General features: G+C 54.7%; 1 protein-coding gene across 2 annotated transcripts; it reads right to left on the bottom strand.

The window, feature by feature from the left end:
* Positions 1-1,199: 1,199 nt before the first annotated feature.
* Positions 1,200-23,248, bottom strand: SLC41A1 (solute carrier family 41 member 1). Of its 2 annotated transcripts, none has more exons than XM_043485343.1 (11): positions 23,125-23,248; positions 19,641-20,633; positions 11,529-11,636; positions 10,350-10,421; positions 9,565-9,709; positions 9,273-9,419; positions 8,556-8,703; positions 7,749-7,828; positions 7,139-7,273; positions 6,689-6,837; positions 1,200-3,712 (listed from the first exon to the last, which is right to left on the bottom strand). In XM_043485343.1, exons 2-11 carry the CDS (start codon positions 20,013-20,015, stop codon positions 3,527-3,529), a joined length of 1,545 nt encoding a protein of 514 aa, XP_043341278.1. In that variant the 5' UTR covers positions 20,016-20,633; positions 23,125-23,248; the 3' UTR covers positions 1,200-3,526. The 2 variants fall into 2 exon arrangements, with proteins under 2 accessions (XP_043341278.1, XP_043341276.1); XM_043485341.1 differs by lacking the exon at positions 23,125-23,248 and adding an exon at positions 22,302-22,706.
* Positions 23,249-23,292: the final 44 nt, after the last annotated feature.

Genomic DNA, 23,292 nt, shown 5'->3' with positions numbered 1-23,292 from the left:
GTGTTAACTCAGTGAGGGGGGGAATCCTTTCACAACATATACATATATGAAATCATCACAGTACACACTTTAACTATCTGACAATTTTATTTGTCAATTATATCTCAATAAAGCTGAAAAAAAGAAGGCTGATCATTGAGTAGGGTACTGCTAGCACTGTGTGCTATATAACATGGTCTTGAATCTTTGGGGGACATGTCCTGGGTGGGCAGTGGTTCCCGGCAGAGGCTTTAGAGTCAGGCCTGGGTGGGGCTGCACTGTGACTCTGCCCTTCCCTACCTGCCGTCTCAGAAAAGCTGTGTGTCTCTCCGAAGTTTGTGTTGTCACTCCCTGCCCTCCAAACTCCCGTCATGTGAACTATTTGTAGTTCCCCAAAGCACCAGGCTCGCTACCCTGCTCAGCCTACCATTTCTCCTCCATGTCGCTGCTCTCCTCCCATGCTAACTCCTATTCTTCCCGGCTTCCTCTACGACTTCCCTGACCCTCAAGACTTGGTTAGGTGTTCTTTCCACCTGCCTGCTCCCCAGTCACTCCTGATTCACCACTACGGTCAGTGTATTGACATTGTCTAGAGATTGGCCCACTTCCCTCTCACTTTAAAATCGACTACTACATTGGGGTTTGGTGTGTGCCAGCCACAGTGTTTACTGCTTTCTGTGAATTATCTCATTGAAGTCTCCTCACGACTCTAGGTACCTGTACAGATGAGGAAACTGAAGCTCAAGAGAGGGTAAATGGCCTGTCCAATGTAACACAAATACAATTAGAAGATCTGGATCCAGGCCAGATTCTAAACCGTTTGCAGTCAATTATAAATTTCTAAGCACTTACAGTGCTGAGCATGGTGAAGGCAAGTGCGAGTACTCAACAAATACAGCTACTGTTACTGTGGCCCAAGCAAGGGATAAACCTCTGCAGGGAAGGACTCTTAACCCCCCGGTGCATGCGCCCTTTGCCAACACCCCAACCAAGGCCGAGTCAGTGTGCGGAGAGCAGGGAGGGATGTCCCAGAGCAGCACTGGCTGCTTCTCAAGAAATGACTGTTTCCTATCACACATCTCCGTATCTAAGAGTTATTTCATTTGTCACACTCTGGCCTCTTTCCACTTCTATGCCAGGAGGGGGTGGGACCACAGAGCAGGCTCAAGACAGCAGGGGAAGCTGCTTTTGGGTGAGACACACAGGAACCACCAACCACCTAAATAAACGTCCTCTTTATTTTACCAAATATAATTTATCAGTTATGTTGACATTTGTCAATTCAGTTATAGTCACTATAAATAATTCTCTTAGGACACAGTTCTGTAACTTTTTAAGGATATAAGAGTAAACCAATGTTGCTCCCCACAGCCAGGCCAGAAGTCCATGCGGTTTGTGCAATCAGGGGAAAAGAAATGGATCGTCCATGAAAGTCATGAAGTTCATTTTCTTTCCCTCTCGCCCTGCAGACCTCCCTCTGCTCGTCCTCAGGGCTCGGGGCACGCCTACGTTCTGGCAAAGGAGGGCGCACCGGACTCCTCCAGGGCAGCCTGGCTGAACTCCAGAGAGGAGAAAGGGGTGAGTGCCTGGGGCAGAGGTGACTGCAGACCACACGGGCACAGCCTTGGGGGCGGAGGAGTTGGTTTTAACGCCTGTACAAGAGTCTGTTTGCAAACGTGTCTGGAGATGGACGACGAGACAGGAGAAGGCCCGAGAAGAACAGGAACAAGGCCGGGCTGGTGTCAGTGAACTCTGCTGGGTACGATTCCAAGTCTAAGGATCTAGGCTCTGGCCGGTGTCCTGGGTGGAGATGCAGAGAGAGAAAGCATCTCTAGAGACATAGGGCAAGTTCCTTGGGGTGAGGCAGGGTGGTGGTAAGAGACGGGGTCACTGCCTGGCCTTCCCCTGGACACAGGCCCTTTAGGTGACAGAGGGGGACAGCTGAAGGGCAGGCTATGGACAGAGAGGCTGGAAGAAACCTGCATCCAAATGCCCAGGTCTGTCCACATGTGAGTGTGCACAGCAGAATTCTGACCTGTTCACAGTAACGTGCTGGGAGGATGCAGAGGCCCCAGCACTCTCCCACTCCTGTGCTGGGTAAACTGGAAGCAGTGGGTGGATGTCTGGCCTTCAAGATCTGAACCCCACTTCGGGTGAGTGGGGAGGAGATGGAAAGAGGCGAGGGTGAGAGAGGGTAGTGTAGGGAAATCAGTAGTGGCTGAGCAATGGGGCCTGAGTTGTGGCCAGTGCTGCGTGCCCATGGGAGCCAGGAGCGGCATCGAGAGACAGACCCTGCTTGGGCAAAGAGGGAAATTCAGTGAGGACACCTTCTCTGCTAGACTGAAAAGGGTGCACAGCCTTTGTATCCAGGGACTGAGGCAGGGATGGAACTGTGTTTCCTCTGGCCAGTCAGTACCCAGCACAGGACCTGACGAGCAGTAGGCACTCAATAAACAGCGCTCAGTGAATGTTTCAGGCCGTGCCTGCAGAATCGCTCCTCTTGGGGAAGCTGTGTATTTGCTGAATGAGTGAATGAACACATGATGGATGTGGGCAGAAGCCAAGAGAGAGGAAAACTGACCTCCACGGCATGAAAGACAGTGATTTCAGGAAGCGAGAAATTCTAAGGTGCATGTGATTATGTCCTCAGGAGGAACAGCAGCAGTGAGACACCCATCAACCGCCCAGCGCTTCTCCACAAACCCATTCTCCATCCCCAATCTCGGAAGCCAACACAGCAAGCTCTGGGGAAGGTCATGCTTAGAAATAATTAGAGATAAAGGTGAACAGAGAAGAAGAATCAGGTCTCTGGGTCCGGGGAGGATGTCGATTTTGGCAAACTTACGGGTGGACGTGGGCCAACAGCGAGACCAGGTCACAGCTCATTGCTTCTTGGATGAGATAGTCAGTTGGAAAAAAGATCAGAGGGAGGGGCTGGTGGTATATTTCAGGCAGTTGGGTAAAGAGCAGGTATATAATTTAAGGAGTTCACCTCATCCTTTTGGAGAGCAGGGCAGAGAACAGGGCTAGGATTACTTGGGGCTAGGACCAGCTGTCTCTTAATTAGGGCTTTGAAGCTGGTCCACTTCTAGAAAACTTATGTGTGTGGGGGAGGGGAGAGTGACATTTATCCCTCTGTTCAACCAAAAAGAAAAAGAGAAAACAAAGACAAACCCCCCAGTCCAGAGCCGTAGTTTGCTAAAGCTAAACCAATGTCCCCAGATCCTGGACGGAGACCCCTGCCCCAGGCATCTCCTCTGGAGGCACCCACCATGCAACTGCACTGGTGACTGTCTCAGACACCTACTTGTATTGTGCATCTCAGTCCACCTGTCCTGTCTGAATTCTTACTCTACAAACTTGGCTCAATGTATAAAAATTCCCATTGAAAATAATGAGAATTTGGTATCCACGTGAAGTCCTAGAAAGAGACGGGAGTGTCGAGTGGGATGGGGGTGAGGGGAGAAGACCTAACCGACCCCCCACCCCGACAAAAAAATTTCAAACAGAAAGTGCAGAGAGGTGGAGAGAAGGTTGAGTGACCAGGCTAGTCCCCGACATCTGTGTCTCGGTCCCCAATGAGCCAGAGGACATGGAAGCTGAGTGCCAGCAGCCCAGTGCCGAGAAGGTCCCCCAGGGCTGTCAAGTACGGGATGGAGAAGTTGTCTGGGTCCAGGCCGCGGCCCCACATCCAGTGCACCATCCAGTCTGCGATGTAGAGCAGAATCAGCACCTGGAGAATAGAAGGGCCAGTTACAGCCATCCCCTCTCCAGGGGGAGCCAGAGGCCACGCGATCGCCCCGTTCACCGCACCGCGAGGCTTGGCTAGCCGCAGCCAGTCCTTAAGCAAGTCAGCTCATCTTTTTGCCCCCGCAACCCCTCTCTGCTACTCTAGCCCACAGTGAGCACCTTGAACAGATGACAGAAGGCATTTGAGTTCATCGGGAAGGAAGATGCCTCTGTTCTCCGGAGTCGCCTACATTACATTCTGCTCCCAAATTTACCCAACAAGAGGTTTACTAATCAACATCCTCCTTATTGCAGGAATTCAGTCCTCTTGCCTCTAATTCTGGGTCATCCTATTCTCGGGTCACTCCAATTCCTGCCATGTTGGCCTCCGCAGGAGCCCAGCAGGCGGCTGGGGGGCTGGAGTTTGCTTTTCAGAGAGGGATTTGTCCTCAGAGCAGAGAGGAATAAGGACAGTGTGAGAGGCTGCTGCCGGCACAGTTGTCCGAGTAACAGTTGATTATCCCAAGCTGCCTTCCTCCTGACCCTTCCCATTCTGCTCAGAGAATGCAAGTTTATTTTAACATTAGTCCTAGCAAAATAGAATTAGGAATAAGTCAGCTGAATACCAAGCACACAGTGCATATCAATTCAAAAGAAACTTGCTGCTGTGATGTATCTGTTCCTTGCTTTTCTTCCATTATTACAGATAATTAATGATGATCTAGATTAGAACCTTGCTAGTGGGCCCAGGACCAGGGGCATCGACAGCTGGAAGCCTGTGAAAAATGCAGAATCTTAGGCCTCATGCTGGATCTCCTAAATCAGAATCTGCCTTTTAACAAGATTTACATGTACTTTTAAGTTGGCGATGCACTTGATCTAGAATACTATGGGGATGTCCACAGGCCTGCATCTTCTCTATACTCTGCACAATTCCTGGCATTTGGGCTCCCCAAATGACTGCATCTGAGCAAGAATGAAATGGTTTCTAACGGTAAAGCTCCAAAACAGTCATTTAGGAGGTTTTACTCCTGACTGTACTTTGTAAATACTGTGGTATGCAAATTCTGCCCAAAGGGGCTTAGTTCCTGGAACCAGAGCCCACTGGGGGATCCAGAGGCCAGATGTGATACCTAAATTTAGGCAGACTGGTTGCTCTCCAGTCTTCTCTTCAAGGAAGGCAGAGGTTACAGTTTCAGCATCCTTCACCTCCTGCCTTGCCCTGCACACAACGGCCTTGGACTTTTGTGGCCCTGATCCTGAGTGAGGGACAGCCCCCTCGAAACTACCTCCACCCACCCACCCCCCTGGCATAACTTCACACCCTTGCCAGCAGCTGCAGAAGGGTCCCAAATAAAGAATGTGGCCAGAGGACTTCGGGACATGCCCCAGGAAGGGACAGGCAGCAGCTGTCTCCACATTCCAGCCTCCCGAGCAGGGCTTGGGCACATGCCGGGAGGAGGCAGCGAGGGGATCAGGAGGAATCTTTAGAGGGGATCAGGTGTCCCACCCTGGCCCCGCACCAGCTGGAGAAGAGAGGAGGTAAGCATGGCCCCCGGCATGCTCACAGCGGGGAATGGAGACAGGCCCGCCCTTCCCAAGGTGGCCGAGGGCCGCCCTCCAGCCACAGACCCTGGGCGCCCACACCCATCCCTGCTCTGCAACATGCGCTTCACCCCAACTCGCAACAGAACGTGGCAATTGGGGTCACGGCTGCGGGGAAACCACGTGGGTGGCCCAGACCTGGCCAAGGTGTCCTGACACCCAATAATATGTGTCTCAAAAAAAACAGTAAAATGAGAAAAATATGTATGTTTGCTTGCCTAAACATGGAATAAGCTTGAAGGATATATGAGAGATACAGATCAAGATAGTAGAAGGTCCTACTATATAGCACAGGGAGCTATACTCAATATCTTGTAACAAACTATAATGGAAAAGAGTATGATAAAGGATATATACATGTATCTTTTATATCTCTGTATATGAATCACTTTGTTGTACACCAGAAACTAACACAACAGTGTAAACCAGCTCTATTAAAAGAAAGGAACAGAGGACCCCAATGGCCGGTGAGGAAGAGAACTGGATGCAGGACCAGAGGGAGGAAGGATGTTTCAATGAGGCTTCTCTATTGACCCTTTCAAATTTTTTGAACTAACCTATTAAAAAAACAAATCTATAGAAATTGAAAATGTAATAATGAGGATTAGATTGGCTATAAAGGGGTTGCACGAGAGAGCCTTGCGGTGACGGAGCTGTTCTGTGTCTTGACTGTGGTGGTTACATGAATGTATGAGTGATAGAACTACACGCACACATAAGACTGCATGTAAAACCAGTGCAATCTGAACAGCTCTGTGCATTATACCAACACTGACTTCCCGGGTTTGGTGTTGTGCTATAATTATGCAAGATGTTACCACTGTGGGGAGCTGGGTGACGGGTACATGGGCTCTCTCAGCACATTTTGGGGGGGCAAATTCTTATGAATACATAATGATTTCAAAATAAAAAGTTAAAAAAATGTAGTAAACAGCAAGGAAGAAGACATCCTAGTGTTACAGGAAGGCTGAATGGGATCCTAGAGATTGTCTAGTACAGTGGTTTTGACACATTCTCAAGCTGTGAAATCCTCTACTCAAATGAAACCTCCCAAGGAAGCCCAGCATGTGAACAAAGCCACGCGGAGCTGCGTGGCCAGGCCAGTGGGGGTGGCACCTGCCTGAAATCTGGCACCTGCCTGAAATCCAGCACCTCCGCTTCACTCCCCTCGATTTGCAAATGTACCACTGAGGCTCGGAGAAGTAAAACAACTCACCGAAAGCCACACAGCCTCTCAGGTACTGGGCTGGAACTGCGGTCTGCCCAGTCCTCCTGAGCCCCCGCCCAGCATTCACCGGCCACACCGTCCCTGGTCCTCCACTCCCACCCCTGCAGGGCGGCCCTGGCCCCTCCCCACGCCCCTGCTGGTCCACACCTGGAGCAGAGCAGCTGTCATGTAGAAGATGATGAAGATGAGGGTGAGGGTGGTATGCCCGCCCTGCATACAGCTGATGGTGTAGAGGAACACCAGGTGTCCTGGGACCACGAGGAGGAAGAGCACGCGGGCCGAGCGAGAATTCACATCTAGGACCAGCGGAGAAGGGGCGTGAGAAGAGAAGGGGGAGATCTGGCGTCAGGAGACCTTTCACAGCCAGGGGGCGCTGCGCTGCACTCATGGGCAGCAGACGGCAGACTGTGTCTGCATCCATCCCATGGCGCCCAGCCCCCAGGGTGCCCCAGGCACGGACAGCCTTCCTGTCTGGACTCTCCCTCTAGAACAGTTGGTGCACACAGCCCAACAGACGAGAACCCGCGTAATCAGGCTCCAGGGGTTTCTTAAGTGATGATGTAAACCCAGGAGAGGAGGTGGGAACTCTGGCATTACCAGGGCTGAAGAAGGTGGTACAGGGGCTGGGGCATCGGCGAGGGGCTTGCTCCGAGTTCTCCCCTGGCGTCCCGTTCATGTGGAGGAAGGTGGAGATGCGGCTGGCCTGCACGGCCACCAGATTGCCCCCAACACCTGTGGAGACACGGGAGTCCTAAGCCGTGGTGGGCCCAGGGAGCGGGGCCCATCCACCAGTCCCCAGGACAAGACGGAGCCACTGAGCAGACAGGCTCCTTTCCGGGGTGTCTTCGAGGCTCCTCCCATCCTCGCAGCTATGGAGACACGGCAGTCCCCTGTGGCCCCGGTGGGCTGAGAGCGTGGGAAGGGACAGATGTGTAGAGGCAGGAGCCTGACTTCCCTACCAGGGCATTGTGGGCACCTGCGGTCACACACACAGCTCAGGGGACAAGCCCCGCCGTCATCAGTCCCTCTCCAAAGCTAGGCGGACCCAGGACCCCATGCTCAAGCGCCAGTTCCCGGAACCAGCCCAAGTCTTGAACTCTCTGAGCTGGACTCTCTTGCCTGCTAGAACCCTGACTGATACAAAGCCCCCAGACCCTCTGATCCAGCCCTCTCCTTCCCCCGCTGGCAGCTGATGCCGAGACCTCACCGTTAATCACAGGTGTGAAGACAGCCATCCCTGCAAAGTTGGGGTCTGAGACCGTCTTGTCCAAGATGAGGCCTCCCACACTGCACAGACATAAAGACCACTGAAGGCTTCTGCTCTGGTCCCTGGGGTGGGGCTGCAGGTCCGTCTGGACGAGGGCAGCGAGGTGGCCCCAGGAGTCCCTCGTCCTCCAGTCCTCGCCTCCCCTTGCCAGAACCGGCTGCTGCTCCTGACATTCACCCTAGCAAGCAGCCGCCTCCAACTCCCTCCCGAGTTGGCGTGAGGAGCTGCTGGTTGCCGTGCCTGCTCAGTGTTTATTTCCCCTCTGGGAGGAGGGCTGGACTTCTCCTCGGGGAGCAGCTCTCCCAGACTCGGCCACTGTGGTCTGCGCGGCCCCAGGCCCGTGCAGTCGGAGCAGCACATCTCGGAGGCCACAGTGACTGGTTCAGGGACAGTCAGGACGACAGGCAGTGAAATTCTATAATGGGACTTTGCAGAAGAGTTTAGAGAAAGAATCTCTCTTCGCCTGTTGGAATCAGCACACGCAAGTGCAAACCTGAAGCTGCAGGCCAGCACAGAGAAAAGCAGAGCTGAGAGATGGAGAACGCTGGGGCCCGGCCATTTATGTCCCTGAGCCCAGCTGTGCGTAGTCAGCTCCCTAAGCTGATGTGGTGTGTGAAACCCCTTCACACAGCTCCATCACTTCCAACAGAAGCACAGGTGACTGAGCCACTACTGAAGGCATTTCTAGGGTCCGGCCACACTTCCCCTCCCAGGGCTGGAAGGGCGGCGGGTGGGGAGTGAGCCTACCTGCTGATGGCCATGGCGATGATGACAGGCTCCCAGCCCGAGTACAGCACCTCCCTTGTAGCCGGGCTCCGTCGGGCCAGCATCACCCAGACGGGGAGCAGGGCCACAAAGAAGGCGCACACCAGGGGGTAGATGTACTGCCAGATTCCTGGGAGGTGGAGAGGAGAGGCAGGTGAGCAAGTGCTCCCTGCTCCCAGCCGCCCCTAGGCTCAGCCTGCAAAATCCCAACAGACCAACGGTAACACCACGCTAAATGCCAGCAAATGTATCTACTCCTTTGATGCTCGCTGTTAACCCAGGAGGTACACGGGGGCCAGCTCCTCAGACCCTGAACTTATCAGGGGCAGAGACCAGATGCTAGGTTTCTTGCTTTGATCCCTGGAAAAAGCTCCATCTCCTCTCTTTCATTGTGCAAGCAGATTCCAGCCTTAGTTCCTTTCCTTTGCCCTTTCCCCCTTCCGCCTCCAAGGGGAGTAAGAATCCACAGGACCAAGCGTATTTCTGAGATACTTTCACCCCTGCGCCTGCTGCCTGCATGAATCTGAGATAAGAACTCAGCCTCACCTCTGTAAGGTAGGGAGTTATCTACAAACTGTGTTCCAACCAAGTGGTTAGGAACACAGGAGAAACCCTTACATGTGTGTGAAACCGCTGCCTTGTCTCCCAGTCCCACCCAGGAATCCACCCTGGTTGCATCCTCAGTGACCTCAGCCTCACCCTGCTCCAGGTAGAGTCCCCAGCTGATGCCTGAGAGCAGTGCCAAGGTGATGAGGTCACCCAGGCTGGCAGCAATGGGCGTGGCCACATTGTCTGGGTTGATGCCAATCTTGCGAGAGCCAATGATGACTCCAATCATGATCATGCCTGGGGAGGAAGAAGAGGGGCCAGGCAGGGGAAGACGAGATGACGGGGCATCGCCAACTGAGAGGGAGACGGGAGGGGCCCGGTTTCAGACGCCTCTGGGACCGCCCTGCCTACCTCCCCCCCGTCCCTCCCTCGCCCTCCTTACCCAGGACCAGGGAGGCGATGGAGGCCGTGGCCACGCTGCTGGCACAGAGCAGGAAGGCATGCGGGATGCTGAAGTGGCCGTCAGGGATCCAGCCGAAGACCACGGCGGCGATGGACGCCAGGAAGCCCACCACTGTGGCCTGCACCTGCGGAGGGGAGCGGTGACTCAGGGAGCAGAGCGCGGCTTAGCTGAGGTCACAGAGCACTCGGCCAGGCCTCCTCCTGCCCCCAGCAGCTCCAGCAGGCGGGCAGGGCTGGCCTGTCCGGTCCTCCAGGCGGGAATGATGTCTTTATTTATTCAGCTTCACACCAGACACCAGTCCTGGGTAGTGCGCCCTGCAGGACCCCAGGACATGTAACTGGCTGAATGAGCGCTCCTCTGGGGCCCCGGGGAGGGTCCACAGAGCCCGAGACTTCATCCAGACACAGGCCTGGGACTCAAGGGGAGGAACTCCTGGTCCGGAAAGTATGCAGCATCATGGGGACATGGGACAAAAGTGGTCAAGGGCCTTCAGCACTCCAAGTCTCCTGATGTGAGCTGGGGGGACACAAGCCTCCGGCATTACTGCAAGCTGAGAACTGACACTGAAGATCCTGGGAATCCCCCTGATCTTGGCTGTTTTCCTGGGAAATCGGGAAATCTCCTAGAGCTGCTTTGGGAGAAAGCAGCTCAGCAGGACCCTGGAGCTTCACTCGGGAGCCAGTGGGTGCTGACTGAGGCCTGTCACGTTCCTGCCCAGGGAGGAAGGAAGCTGAGCCCCACCGTCCTGGTCCCCTCTCTCTTACCTGGATGAGGGCCATGTTCCCGGTGATCATTCGCCAGAGCTCCGTGGGTGTGTCCATGTGCCCGATGTTGGCCTGGGAAAGGGAGGACGGGGTCTGGAGCGTCAGGCTGGGAAAGCCTGTGGCTCTCTGTTCATCAGGATCCCGCCTGCATCAGCAGACGGTGCACGTGCCCTGAGACCCTGGACCAGGGTGTGACCCCCAGGGAAAGTGAAGCAGGGTGGAGGGGCTGGATGAGAGGGAAGGCACAAGACAGCCTTGAGCTCCTCCTGCCTCTGGCTGCAGGGTGGCAATGGGGGTTCTTAAGGCAGCACCCTCTTCTCCCCTCTCCTCAGGACAGAGGCCGATTCTGGGCTCTGCCCTGCTCCTCCGGGCAGCTCATCCCCATACGGGTGAGAAGGACCCGATCAGTCCCTGGCTCTGAAGCCAGCTGGCCATCCAAGGGGAACAGGTCAGCTGCTGGTGCAGGACAGAGGCCATGAGAGTGTTTGGGAAGGACTGAGGTGGCTGGGAGCAGGCCAGGAGGGCAAGATGGGGAGGGCTAGGCAGGCTGCCACTTCTCTCTGCTGCCTTCTCTGGGCTCATGGCCACGCGGGGACATCCCTGCCACCTGGCTCCCCTGGCCTTCCGTGTTTTACCACTTCCTACCTCCTGCCCTGTGGCCCTGAATCTAGTTTAGTCTCCAAACCATGACGGCTGATCTAAGAGGTTGTGGGAGGTGGGAGTGATAAGCAGCCCCTTCCTCGATTCCCTTACAGAAGAGCAAGCTGCCGTGGGGGAGAGGGAGCAGGGTGGGAGGGGGCTGGGAAGGCCTGGCTCAGCTCCGGCCCAGCTGCAGAGCAGGGCTGGAGATCAGAGAAGGCCCCCGGCTGTGCAGGTGGAGGGACCAGCGTGATGCTCGCCTGGCAAAGCTGCACAAACAGTCACGAGGCGGGTTGCGAAGCAGGGGATGGGGCAAGAGTCCAGGGGTGGCTGGGACCTCCAGAAACCGAGCCTGGGAACCACTCTGAGCAGGGAGCCCCTGACCAGGGGCAGGACAACCAGCCCGGGATCTCCCTGAGCCTTTCCAGCCCGGACCCACCTTGCAGACCTGAGCAGCTGAGAAAGGCCTGCAGTGACCTCTCAGTCAGGCTCTGTGCTGCCCGTCTCTGTGTGCCCCACTCCCTCAGCCAGGACACTCACTGCGGTGGAAAGCCTTGATGCCAGCGTCATTTCCAGGTTTCCCTTAAGGCCCAGCAGTGCAGGCACCAGGATGAAGACCTCCGTCACCTTCTGGAATACTTCCCAGTGCTACAAGGGGAAGACAGAACCCAGGAATCTCAGGGCCCCACAGGGCTGGCATCAAAGTTGAAAGTGAAACTGAGTCCCCTGAAAGTGAGTTTATGATTAATTAATAAACTCTGCTCCGAGTTTATGGTGAATGTTTCTATCCAAAACTTGATTCCCTTTCTTGTCCCTGTCTGAATTCAATCCCTTTCTTGCCCCTTCTGACCTCAATCCTGTGCTAACTAAACAGCAATCAGCCAGAGTTAGATGACTAAGATTGCTGAGATCAGTGATAACATTGTTACAAGCTCAGGTTGATTCTCCTGGGCGATGAGTTACCAGAGCTTTTTTGTTCTTCCCCTTTAAATCCCCTCACTCAAAAAGACCAAGTGGGCGAGGCTCTGAGGCTTGTCTCCCTCCGCCTTGCCTGGTATCCGGCAGTAAGCCCATACTTTACTGCAAACCTGCAGCCAGAGTTTGGCTTTCTGCGCTGTGGGCACACAAGCCCTTGCTTGGTTACAGTTGGATAGTCTGGGAGCAGGGGGTTGAGAAGGAAGTGGAATCAGCAGGGGGTGGGCTGGTCAGACGCCTTTCCTCCAGGAATCCTGGAAGCAAACCAAGTCCACGATGCTCCAAACAACATAGCCCCCTTCCTGCCACCCAGAACCGGGGATGTGCAGAGGGTCTCCCCAAGTCAGGAGACCCCAGCCTGGCTCTGCTTCCTTTGGCCACTTTGTGGAGCCAGGACAGGGGACGGTGGGGACCCACGCAGCTGAGTCACCCTGGAGCTGGCTTACACCCCAGAACTGCAGCGCGATCCCCCTTCAAATCACCTTCAGTCTAGTTTCTCTGTGGCCTCAGCCTCGGGTGCTGTTGTCTCAGCTGTTGAGCGCTGGGCTCCACGGGGCTGAGGAGATTAGAGAGTTTGTTTGGCTTCTATCTCCAAGGGCTCTGGGCCTCAGCCACAGCCGCTCTCCTTCAGAAGAGGCTCTGAATGAAGACGGTGGCCCCCAAACCTCAGAAGGCTGGTCTGCAAGAGGCTGTTCATTCCCCCTCGGCCCTGTCACCCCGGAAAACTCCCCCAGTCTCTCGGTTAGGAAACGGAGGGGTGCTGCTGCGGGGAGAGCACCGGCGCCGTGGATTCCAGCCCTGAGACCATCAGGCTCCGCTCTCCGACCCATTCTTTCAGCTAATGTCTTCTAAGTCTGCACTATGTGCCAGGCTGAGGGCTCTCTGTGCAGTTTTTCATTTTACTCTATCAAAAACGTGGTGAGGTAGGAGCTATTCTTATCCCCATTTTGTAAAGGAGGGAACTATCGAGGTTCAGAGAGCACTATACTCAGGGCTAGGAAGGAGAAATGTAGGAGCCAGGACTGGCTATTTGAAAGCTACTTTAATTGCAACTGAAACTAAAGACTTGCAAGAAATGCTGGGATTGGGTTACCCTCCCCGGCCCCAAGGGCAGCCTGAGTTCCTTTCTGTGCTTCCTTTTCTAAGAATGGAAACGTTGATGTTTGGCAGAAAACAACAAAATTCTGTCAAGTATCCTTCAATTAAAAAATAAATTAAAAAAAAAAAAAAGAATGGAAAGCTTTCAGGTTTGGAGAGGGGAGGGGTCAGGCAGCCAGACAGAAATATGCAGGCTGATCAGACTACCAAGGTCAGGAAGCAAAGTGCAAGGGTACTCGACTGACAGCCTTGGTCTCCCACGTGAGACCACAAGGGTGGGCCACCTGCTCTGTCCCCAACATTGTCCCACAGGGGCCAGCAGGATCTCCTTAGACAAGTTACAAGGCCTTGAGCTCCTAACTGTAAAATGTACACTGCAGGGGCCAGATCAGATGGTCCATAATGGCAGTTCCAGGACTGACACTCTACAGCTAATGATAAGCAAGGCTGCAAATCAAATCCACAATGAGATATCAAGTTATACTCGTTATGATGGCAACTATTAAAAAACAAAAATAACAAGAGTTGACAAGGATGTGGAGAGATAGAAAGCCTTGAGTACTCTGGATGGGAATGAAACATGGCTCAAACATTATGGGAAACAGTATGGCTGTTACTAACAAATTAAGGCGAGAACTACTATGGGATCCAGCAGTCTCACCTCTGGTATACACCCAAAATAATCGAAAGCAGGGTGTCAGAGAGATATTTGCACATCCGTGTTCATAGCAACGTTATTCCTAATAGCCAAGAGGTAGAAGCAACCCAAGTGTCCACTGATGGATAAATTAACAAACAAAACATAGTCTTACATACACAAGGGAAAGTTACTCAGCCCTAAAATGGAAAGCAATCCTGTTATGTGTAACAGCATAGATGAATCGTAAGGACTTATAGTGAGTGAAACAAGCCAGTCTTAAAAAGACAGATACTACATGATCCCACTCATACGAGGTATCTAAAGTATTCAACTTCCTAGAAATAGGAGTAGCATGGCTGTTAAAGGGCTTGGAGGAGGGGGAAAGGGAAGTCGATGTTTAGGTGTAGAGTGTGGAGTTTTAGCTCTGTAAGATGAAAAAGTTTTGGAGACCTGTTTTACAACAATGTGAATATACTTAACACCATTGAACTGCACATTAAAAATGGTTAAGATGATAAATTTTATGTTATGTGTTGTTTTTTTTTAAACCACAATTTAACAACAACAAAGAGGAGCATGGAAATCAGAGGGGGCCGAGGCCAGGGGAGGCGGTGCACCGGGGGTCCTATAAAGGCAAGGACCTCTCTTTTCTTGTCAGAGTTCTCTTTGAGGGTATGGGGGGGGGTGTTGATAGTGGGGGTCCCTACCAGGACCCCAGAGGAGGGCTCCTCTCATTCCCTGAGCTCCTGGCCTAGCCCCTCACAGCGGAAGGCATAGGGATCTTTTTAGGGAAGGCTTCCTCTTGAAAACTAAGGATGGAAGAGAAACGCCCTGACCCCTAGCCACAGTTGCTGAGCTTTCAGACACCCACAGGAAGAGTCAGGACAGAGGCACCTCCTTTCTTATCCCTGGGGCCCCTAGAGGGGAGGCAGCCCCACGGGCCCCATGTGCCCTGCAGGAGGTCAGGCACTGTTGCTCTTGGCCAAGGCCGATGCACACGCCGCTGGGGCTCCAGCTCCCAGCAGGCAGGGCCGTGCCCCACTCTGCCCCCTCTCCCTCACCTCAACTGGACATGTAGCTCGGAGAGCAAGCATTCCTTCTGTGACACCCCCCGCTCCCAACAGAAGTGGCTGACTGGCGGTTTTGGAAGCCTCTCTCTGAGGCCAGCCTCATATCCCCTCTTCACGGCATAACATCCACCTCTCCCAGCTTCCACGCCTCCAGTTCTGTGAAAAGCTGTGATCTCCAGGTGGGCGTATGTAAAATGTGTGTGTGTGTTGGCAGAGTGAAGGAGGCGGAAAAGAAATACTCCAAATGTATGCCAGAAATATTTTCTGAATTGTTTGTAAGGAATATTGTCTTTATGGTTAAGAAAAAATAAATATATGAAGCCCAGCTAAGCCCCTCTAGCTGCCACTATATTATACAGTAATACTTAATATATATATTATAAATATATAATATAAATATATATATATGAGGTTATAAATCCTCAAATCCCTGCACCCCCTCAGCACACAAACACCTTCTCCTTCAGCTACACTAGGACCTAGACGGCATGGGCCTTCAGCAGCGATTTGGACAGAATCGGCACTCATGCTAACAGCCCCTGAGCAGAAGGCTCCCAGGCCTGCCAGGGGCAGTTGGGAACCTCACACCACCTGACGCCCACCCAGCAACACCCTGAGCTGGCACTTGGTCAGAGTAGCCAGTGGCTGCACACATCCTTTCTTCACCCACAAAAGCCTCTCAGGGGAGCCTCTGACATGCACGCGTGCACACACACATACACACACACGCACACACACACACGCGCGCGCACACACACAAACGGCTCAGGGAGGGCCCGGGAAGCAGGCTGGCCCTGAGGTGAGCAGCGGGTAGAGCGCCAGGGGCCAGGGCCCAGCGCGTCTCCTTCCTGCTCTGGCCTAATTCAGGCCTGTCCTGTTCACCCTGCCTGGAAGTGTCTGACCCTGAAGTCAGACCCACAAGCCAAGCCTTCACCCACGCCTTCCTGCTTGCTGGGGATGGAAAAGAACACGTTCCAGGAAGCCCTTGGCGGGAAATGCGGATGGCACACAGGGACAGATTTCACTCCTTCTCAGAAATGCGGCTCCTCTTCCCCTTCCTTCTCTGTCTGTGGATGGTGGGGGGGTATGGGGGCTCACTGGTTCCTGATAGCTTGGAGGAAGGATGAGCCTGCCACCCCTCCACAATAATCCTGACTCATCACCAAAGGTTTCACACCTCAGCGGCCCTACTGCGGTCTCACCCTGGTCTGTTCATCTCTCTTCCATCTGACACCTCCTCTGGCCTCAAAGAGAGAACCAAGTCTGCCTGGGAGTGTTCTGCCCTGGGCCTTCTTCCCCTCCAGGAGGAGAACGGCAAGGAAGGAAGTCACAGGCTGGAGTCAAAGACATGAAGGTGACTCAGATCCCCAGCAGCTCTGAGAACTGCAGGAGCACCTAGGAAGCTGGGCTGGAGCTGACTCTCAGGGTGAGGGCTGAGTCAGCTCAGATGGGCGTAAACCCAGCCTGCACCTAAGGCTCTCCCTGCAGGTGTCCAAGGGGGAGGCCCTCAGGGCGGCGCCTGGGGGCAGAAGGCTGGACAAAGCGTGATAAGAGAGGCGGATACCTGAAACCTGAGTGCTCTGTCCAGGAATGCAGGCAGCCTTGGGGGCAGGCCAGCCAAGGGTAGGGTAGCCTACCTGTGGGGGCAGGAGGAATGTTTCTGCTCCACCCCGCTTACCCAAAGGCATCCTTGCCATCCACCTTCACCTTTGCAGACTCCTCTGTACACACAGAAAAGCCAGAGGAGGAGGCGTTTGGGGGCGGGGGTGTCTCCTTTCCTAGGGATCTTCAGGACATGAGTAGTGAGGATGAAGAGCTGGGAGACTCACCTGTTTTAACACAGCTCAGAATTCCAGTGACAGAGAAGGAAATGGCGACCCACTCCAGTGTTCTTGCCTGGAGAATCCCAGGGACAGAGGAGCCTGCTGGGCTCCCGTCTATGGGGTTGCACAGAGTCGGGCATGACTGAAGCGCCGCAGCAGCAGCAGCAGCAGCAGAATTCCAGGGAAGGCTGGCACACCACCCCCTGCTACCCCCATCCCTCCAAGGGCTGACAGAAGAGGGGAGTGAGCTGCCCTGGGGCTGCCCAGGACCAAACCAGGAGGCTGGGCAGGGCCTCTGCAGGGTGGAGGCTCCCCAGCCCAACCCCCTTCCTCTCCCACACTGGGCCCAGTCCCGCTTTCCTTCCCAAACGCTCCGGGAACTTCAGCCTCAGTACTTAACCTTTTCCTACTTTTGGCCAGTAGTCAGTCCCTTATCTCACCGCCAAGGTGGCTGTACACACTAAGTGGAGAGAGGGCAGATAAGAGGAGCCTGGGGAAAAGCCGGGGCTTCTGCAGCAGTGGGGAAAAATGAGGGCCTTGGACCAAGGAGACGTCTGCACCAGCAGGGCCTTGGGCTCAGCTGCTCTGGGACACGGGGGACACCCTACAGCCAGTTCCTCCCGAGGGCCCCAGCTGCTGAGAGGACTCCATCCCACTGTAGTTAAGCTTAGCCTGTGAGGGGGAAATGCAGATGTGAATCCTTAGAAATCGTCCTGCTCCTCCTGACCCCAAGATTGCCAGTCACCTCTTTCACTCCCTTAGATATGGAATAAAAATCTCCCTGCGGTCCCTGATCTCTCTGCTCCCGCCATCCCTGCCATGATACGACTGTAGCCATCTGCAGGGCTTGCTCCAGACACGCTGTGGGAGAAGGCTGGGGGCGGGCACAAAGACAGACCAGCCACTGTTGTCCATACCAACTGCACCTTAGCTCTGGGGTGAGCCAAGGTGCCACACCAAGGGCAAATGCTGGCCCTCTGTGGGCACACCCGGCAGGCTCCAAACATTCCCTGCCTGGTTTCTCAGTGTCTCAGGGTAAGGGATAAGATGCCGGAAGTCATTTCCAGCTCTAGAATTCTCTTGAGTGCGTAAGAGAAGGCGAGGGAATGGCCCTCTAAGAACCTTTGTTCTCGCTCATTTAGCATATAACTCCAGTTGTTCCAGATTCCAGTCTACCCTGTTTTTCGAGGAAAGACAAAGAGCAGACTCCTCCCACAGTCTTTAACCAACTTTGGAACCATGGCCACAGTAAAGGCTATAGAGGCTAAGGACATAGGTTCTGAGTCCGATGACCAAGGACAAGTTACTAATCCCTTTGAGCCACTGGCTCTTTATCTACACAATGGGGACAGTTATGGTGCGAACACCACGGGTCCACAGAAGAGTCCAACAGATGCTGCCCACTACCGTTCTTACTTTCTAGAAAATAAAATAACCCCTCCCAGGTTACCATCAGACCCTGGTTCTACACCCCTTTGGAGGCACCAAACCAGAACTGGAAACCTCTGAGAATGAGAACCCAGGCCACAGGAAAGGGATGGAAGAGGTGGAGAAACTGGTACCCTGGTCTAATTTCTCTTCCTCTCATTACCCCACTCGCTGCTCTAGGAGGGGAAGCAGCTACCTGGGCAAGGAATCCAAAGCCTGCCCTCACTGCTCCAGACTGGCATCCCAACCTCCATGAGGAACAATCCCCAAGGAGACAGGTTAAGGGAGACAAGGGCATGATATAAACACCATCCTCAGTGGCAACCAAAGGTGCAGCATTCCCCTAAAGACTCAAGTCAAAGTGGTCCAGGTAGACACCACTGAAAGAACCTCCTAGAACCAACCATCCTGCTTCCTGGGACAGGGGCCTGGTAAGACTCGCCAGCAGGACTCTGTATTATCATATGCATCGTTTGTAGGGCTGGCTCGGCAAAGGAGAGGGGATGCCGAAATCCACATCCTCCTGAGAGATTCCATGGCCAAGGACTCACTGGTTGGGGCAGGGGGCAGGAGGAGGCCCAAAGGGCAAAAGCCAGATCACCTCCAGCCTTCCCATTTCTCTGAGTACCTAGGACAGAGCCCAGAACTCAGGAGGAATCTGATACATGTTAATGATTAACTTAGATAAACCCAGAACTTTCAGAAGGCCTTATGTGTCTTACTAAGCTTCAAAAACTTTAGCTGGAAACAAGGCTTTAAATCATCTTGGGGACCTGGAGGTCCCGGGTAACTCCTAACCCACAATACTCTAACATAGCATATCCCTGGCTCTTAGCTTCCTGGTTCTGCCAATTCCTCTCCTTAATTCTACCTAGGAGCCTCACAAAGAGCTCTCTTTGCCCACCACGGTTTATGAAAGACAGGTAAGGAGCAAGAAGAAGAGAGAGTTCTGCCCAAGTTTGGTTATATTTTGTCCCCATATCTGTCACATAATCAACACTTCTATGTCTCATCATCCCAACCCTCCAAATCATGTCTCAGCATGTGCCCACCCTCATTCTCTAAGGAGAGCCTGCCAAGGTTACACAAAGACAAGCAACACAAAATGCCTTTAAGAACCTTCTTGCTTAATTTGAGACCCTCTTGGCAGCTGAACAAATTCCTGCCCAGCAGGGGGATGAAGGGAAGGCTTGAGACTGAGCTTTCTACTGTGGGTATCCTTGAAACCCCCAAAATAAAGAGGAAAGAAAGCCTAAAGAGAAGGCCCATGATCTAAATGTCTCCTAGTGAGCTGGGCTCTGCAGGAATGACCAGGAGGGATGGCAGGCAACAATCTGTTCCATCTCCTCTTCCAAGCCTGAGCTTGGGAATCAACCCTGCTTTTGTTAAGCAATACAGCCCTGACCACCTGTCCCAGGGCTACCGGGATTCCTCAAGGCTTCTGTAGAAAGGGACTAGAGGAAGAAGAAACCGAGGACATGATCCAAAGGGAAACAGGGTTCCAGGAAGCAGCAGCTGCTTCTGACAGGGAGGTGGAGGAAAAGCTCCAAGAGACAGTCTCCCAGGAGGAAAAGACAGCTCCAGGCTCAGGGTCCAGGGCCGCCCTCCCAGCTCCTACCTGCACGATGTCCAGCACCATGCCGGCGGCCACCGTCCCGAAGCCAGCCAGGAGGAAGGGGAACAGCACCTGCAGCCCGATGGAAAAGGAGGTCTCCTTGAGCGGGGAGGGGGCGGCGGGGCCGTGGTCTGTGCTGACATCGTCACTTTCATTGCTCTGGCTGCCGTTCTCCAGCAGGGCGTCCTCCTCCCGGAGGCCCTTGGCGTTGGCCCGAGACTCAGGCAGCACCACTTCGACCTCCGCCCCGTCGGGGCCCAGGAACTCTGAGGTCCCAGCCAAGGGCTCTCGGCTGGGGCCCTCCGAAGAGCAGGCTGAGGCGGTGGGACCAGTCCCGTTCAGCTGGTGGGTGTCCTTCGGCTCCGGCTTGGAGGACATGTCGCGGAGGGAGGAGGAGAAGGGGGAACTCCCCTCTTTTTGTTCTCCGCTCTGGCTCCCCTTCTAACTTGGGAAAGAACTTAGTCTTGGGGTGAACGCAGGCGTGGTGGCCGCGGGACCTCTTCCCGCGGCTCTCCGCTCCGATCGGGCGCTTCAGAAGCTGATCCACCGACAGGCAGCCCCATCAAGCACTGAAGCCACAAGCTGGAGGGGAGCAGGAAACTCTGCACCAGAGCTGCAGCCGGCGCTAGGGGTGCAGGTGCCCGACCCAGCCGGCCGAGAAGCTTCTGGCCTCGTCACTTCTTTGGTTCTCAGCGCAGACTCCTCAGAGTCGGGGGCATCCAGAGCAGAAGAGTGGGGTCAAGTCTGCGGCGCCTCTGAGGTGGTCCTGCTTTGATGACAAGCAGCCCAAGTTCAGATCCTTCGGAAGGCAGACTTGGCCTGGGGCGGCCTCTGGCTGGGCTCAGTCAGCTGCCCACAGCTCCTCCGGCTCTGCTGGTCCCAGGGCAGTGTCAGCTGTCTCTCTCCTTTTTCCCAGAGAAGTTCCTCCTTTCTGGGAAGACCCTGTATCTTCGCAAATCCCTGGTCCTCACAGTCACAAGAATCTGGATGGAACACCTTACGTGGGAAAAGGAAGACAAGGAAGTGTTACGGTAGGGCAGAAGACAGCTCCCACGGCGAGAATATTCCCACACGGCAGGCAGAAGGAGTTTGCTGTTTCCCTTCCTTTTTCACTAACACCCCCCATTCCTGCCCTGCAACATGTGGATGCCCAGCAGGCACTAGCCCTGCCATCCTCCTAACAGGTAACGCACTGCCCACCAGGGACCACCACCATGGTCAACAGTCATGAGACGGGGCCTGCCTGGGACAGGGAAGATGCTGCGCAGGAGACCTTGGCACTGCCTTCTCAGCAACGGGGGATGGGAATGGATGTCCTGGGGGAGATCCCTTCTTGAATGTCCATTAAAAACCCAAGGTTACTAGAATGTGGTCTCCCAGTAGGGTCTGTTACAAATTCAGTCACAAGTTCCCTGCAGCCACTTGGCTGCAGAAAGCGATAGTTCACAGTCATGAGACAAGGCAAATAAGCAGGGAGAATCTGACTGAGTGAAGGTCCCTACACCCCTACAAACTCTAGTCCCTGAGGGAAAAAACCCAACAAACTGGGAGAACTCCCCAGGCAATGGGGCAGGCCTGCCAGACCAAGGCCAAGAGCCAGAGGCCTACCCACTCCTGCCCTTGAGAGTCAAGAGTGTTACAAAAAGCTCAGACACTGACTTGGATCCAGGCCTCCGCTACTTCTCTGCCCCTGCTCCTGTTTGGCCTTGTGAGCTCGTCAGATAGGACGAGCGTGTTATCTCACTTTGAAGGGAAGGACGGTAACACTGTGGTTACTATGCACACATTTCAGTTCTCTAGGTTCATCCTGTTCCCCAGGGTTACTGAGAGTGGGATATAATGGAATTCTTAAAAAACAAAAACAGAAAAGCACCATCCGAAAAAATAAATAAAAGAGCAGAATAAAAAACAAAAGCAGCATAAGCCAAGACGCACTTGCTCCCAAATGCATGTCTCTTTAGGGTAATGGCCCCACTTCTTCTTGCCTACAGGAACCCCCAGGCCTTGTTCCCACCCGATTCCATTCCACCAGAAGAGCTCTCACAAGTTAAAAATACGTTTAAAGAGAATTTCCCTAGGAAGGATGAATAGGTCCTTAAGTATTCCAAACACACACAATTAGTCAACTCCAGTTTGGGGAAGGGTGGATCAAACTCCAGTAACTGGCCCACGGGAATTGTTTTCTCTTTCTAGTCACTCACGTCACCAGGACTCCCTTTTCCAGTCTCCTTCAACACTGTCCCGTTGGTTCTTTCAAAAACCTTCACTAGAGATCCAGGAAGAAACCTCTGAGCAGGAGAGTCCGCGACTCCTGTGCCAGAAAAGTTTCTGAGTCCGCTAAAACCTGACCGGCCCCCCTCCTCCCGTCTTCCTGCCAAGTCACCTAACCTGAAACGGGGCTCGGAGCGAGAGAAGCCAGCCCCTCATCCGCTGCTGCCAGGAGAGAGACTTCAACCGGGCCTAGGCCCTGGGATGAAGGGGCAAAAGTGACCCGGGATGCTCCGGGGAGGGGACTAAGCAGACGACTTTCGTGTCCCCGAACCCAGGGATTGGGAGAAGTATCTGGGTGGCCCTCCGGCCTCTCCTCCAAACAGACTCAGCGAATGCGCGGGGTGCCAGGTCCCTCGGCCTCGCCACCCACCCCCTAGACCCAACAGCACTGACCTGCCCCTCCTCACTCAGAAGGAACGGGGGCGCCTGGCGACTGGCGGCGGGGACCCGTGGTCTCGGGGGAGGCAAGGGTCCCCCTCTTCTCATCACTCCTCCTCCTCTGCAGTCCTCCTCGGCCCCAGATGCCCCTCGCCACACACACACACCCCAGCCTAGGCGAGTGTCCAGCCGCGGCACCCGACTTGCTACATTTCGCCTCGGCGCTGGGCGAGCGAGGCCGCCGCTCGGCTTCCACGAGGGGTAGGTGCCCCAGGCGGGCAGGACAGATCGCCGCGTCCCAGGCGGGGCGGGGGGCAGTCCGGACGGCGGGCTGTGGGGCCGAGCTCGCTCGCCCCCAATCCCTTCTTGCCCGCAGACTTGGGCCCGACTGGTTGGCTGCTAGCGGCAAACGTGATCTGGGGCAGAATGGGTGGCACCCCCATTCCATCAAAAATAGATTCCGGATGGACAGCGGCAGCCCCCAATCAGGGGCGGCGAAGGGGGCGGGCTCGGCCGCGGCCCGGCCCGGGGGCGGGGCGCCGGGGAGGCGCAGTGCGCGGGGTGACGCGCGCCGGAGGCCGCTCGCGGGTCCTCGCGCTCCCCGCGTGGTGCCGCCTCCCGGGGCCGCCGCGCCGCGCCGGGACCGTCGCTCGCCCCTTTAAGGCGTGCGCGCCGGTCCGCGTCTACCCCTGCGTACGGAATTGTTTCCTTGTGCCTTCGGCCTTCGGGAAGACCGAGAAACCGCCCAGCGGAGCCGCCAGCTCTGACCGCCGGGGCTCAGACCACCATGCCGCTGCTCTGCGCCCCGGGCTCGGTTCCCGGAGAGAACCGTCCCTACCTTGTTTGGGGACACAGCTTCTTGCCTGCTGGGGAGAAGTCACCTCTGCTCTTTCCACAAGATGACGCGTTCCTACAAGCGCGTGGCTCAGCCTGAAGGAACCGGCCTTAATAAAGTCCCAGCCTTGGAAGGGCTGGGAATGGGCGGGCGAGAGGGAGGGAGGAAAAA

This window comes from Cervus canadensis, chromosome 13 (genome assembly GCF_019320065.1).
Source record: "Cervus canadensis isolate Bull #8, Minnesota chromosome 13, ASM1932006v1, whole genome shotgun sequence".
In the NCBI taxonomy this organism is placed as follows: Eukaryota; Metazoa; Chordata; class Mammalia; order Artiodactyla; family Cervidae; genus Cervus; species Cervus canadensis.
The sequence above is the reverse complement of the archived record's forward strand: the minus strand, read 5'-3'. Positions and strand labels throughout refer to the sequence as shown.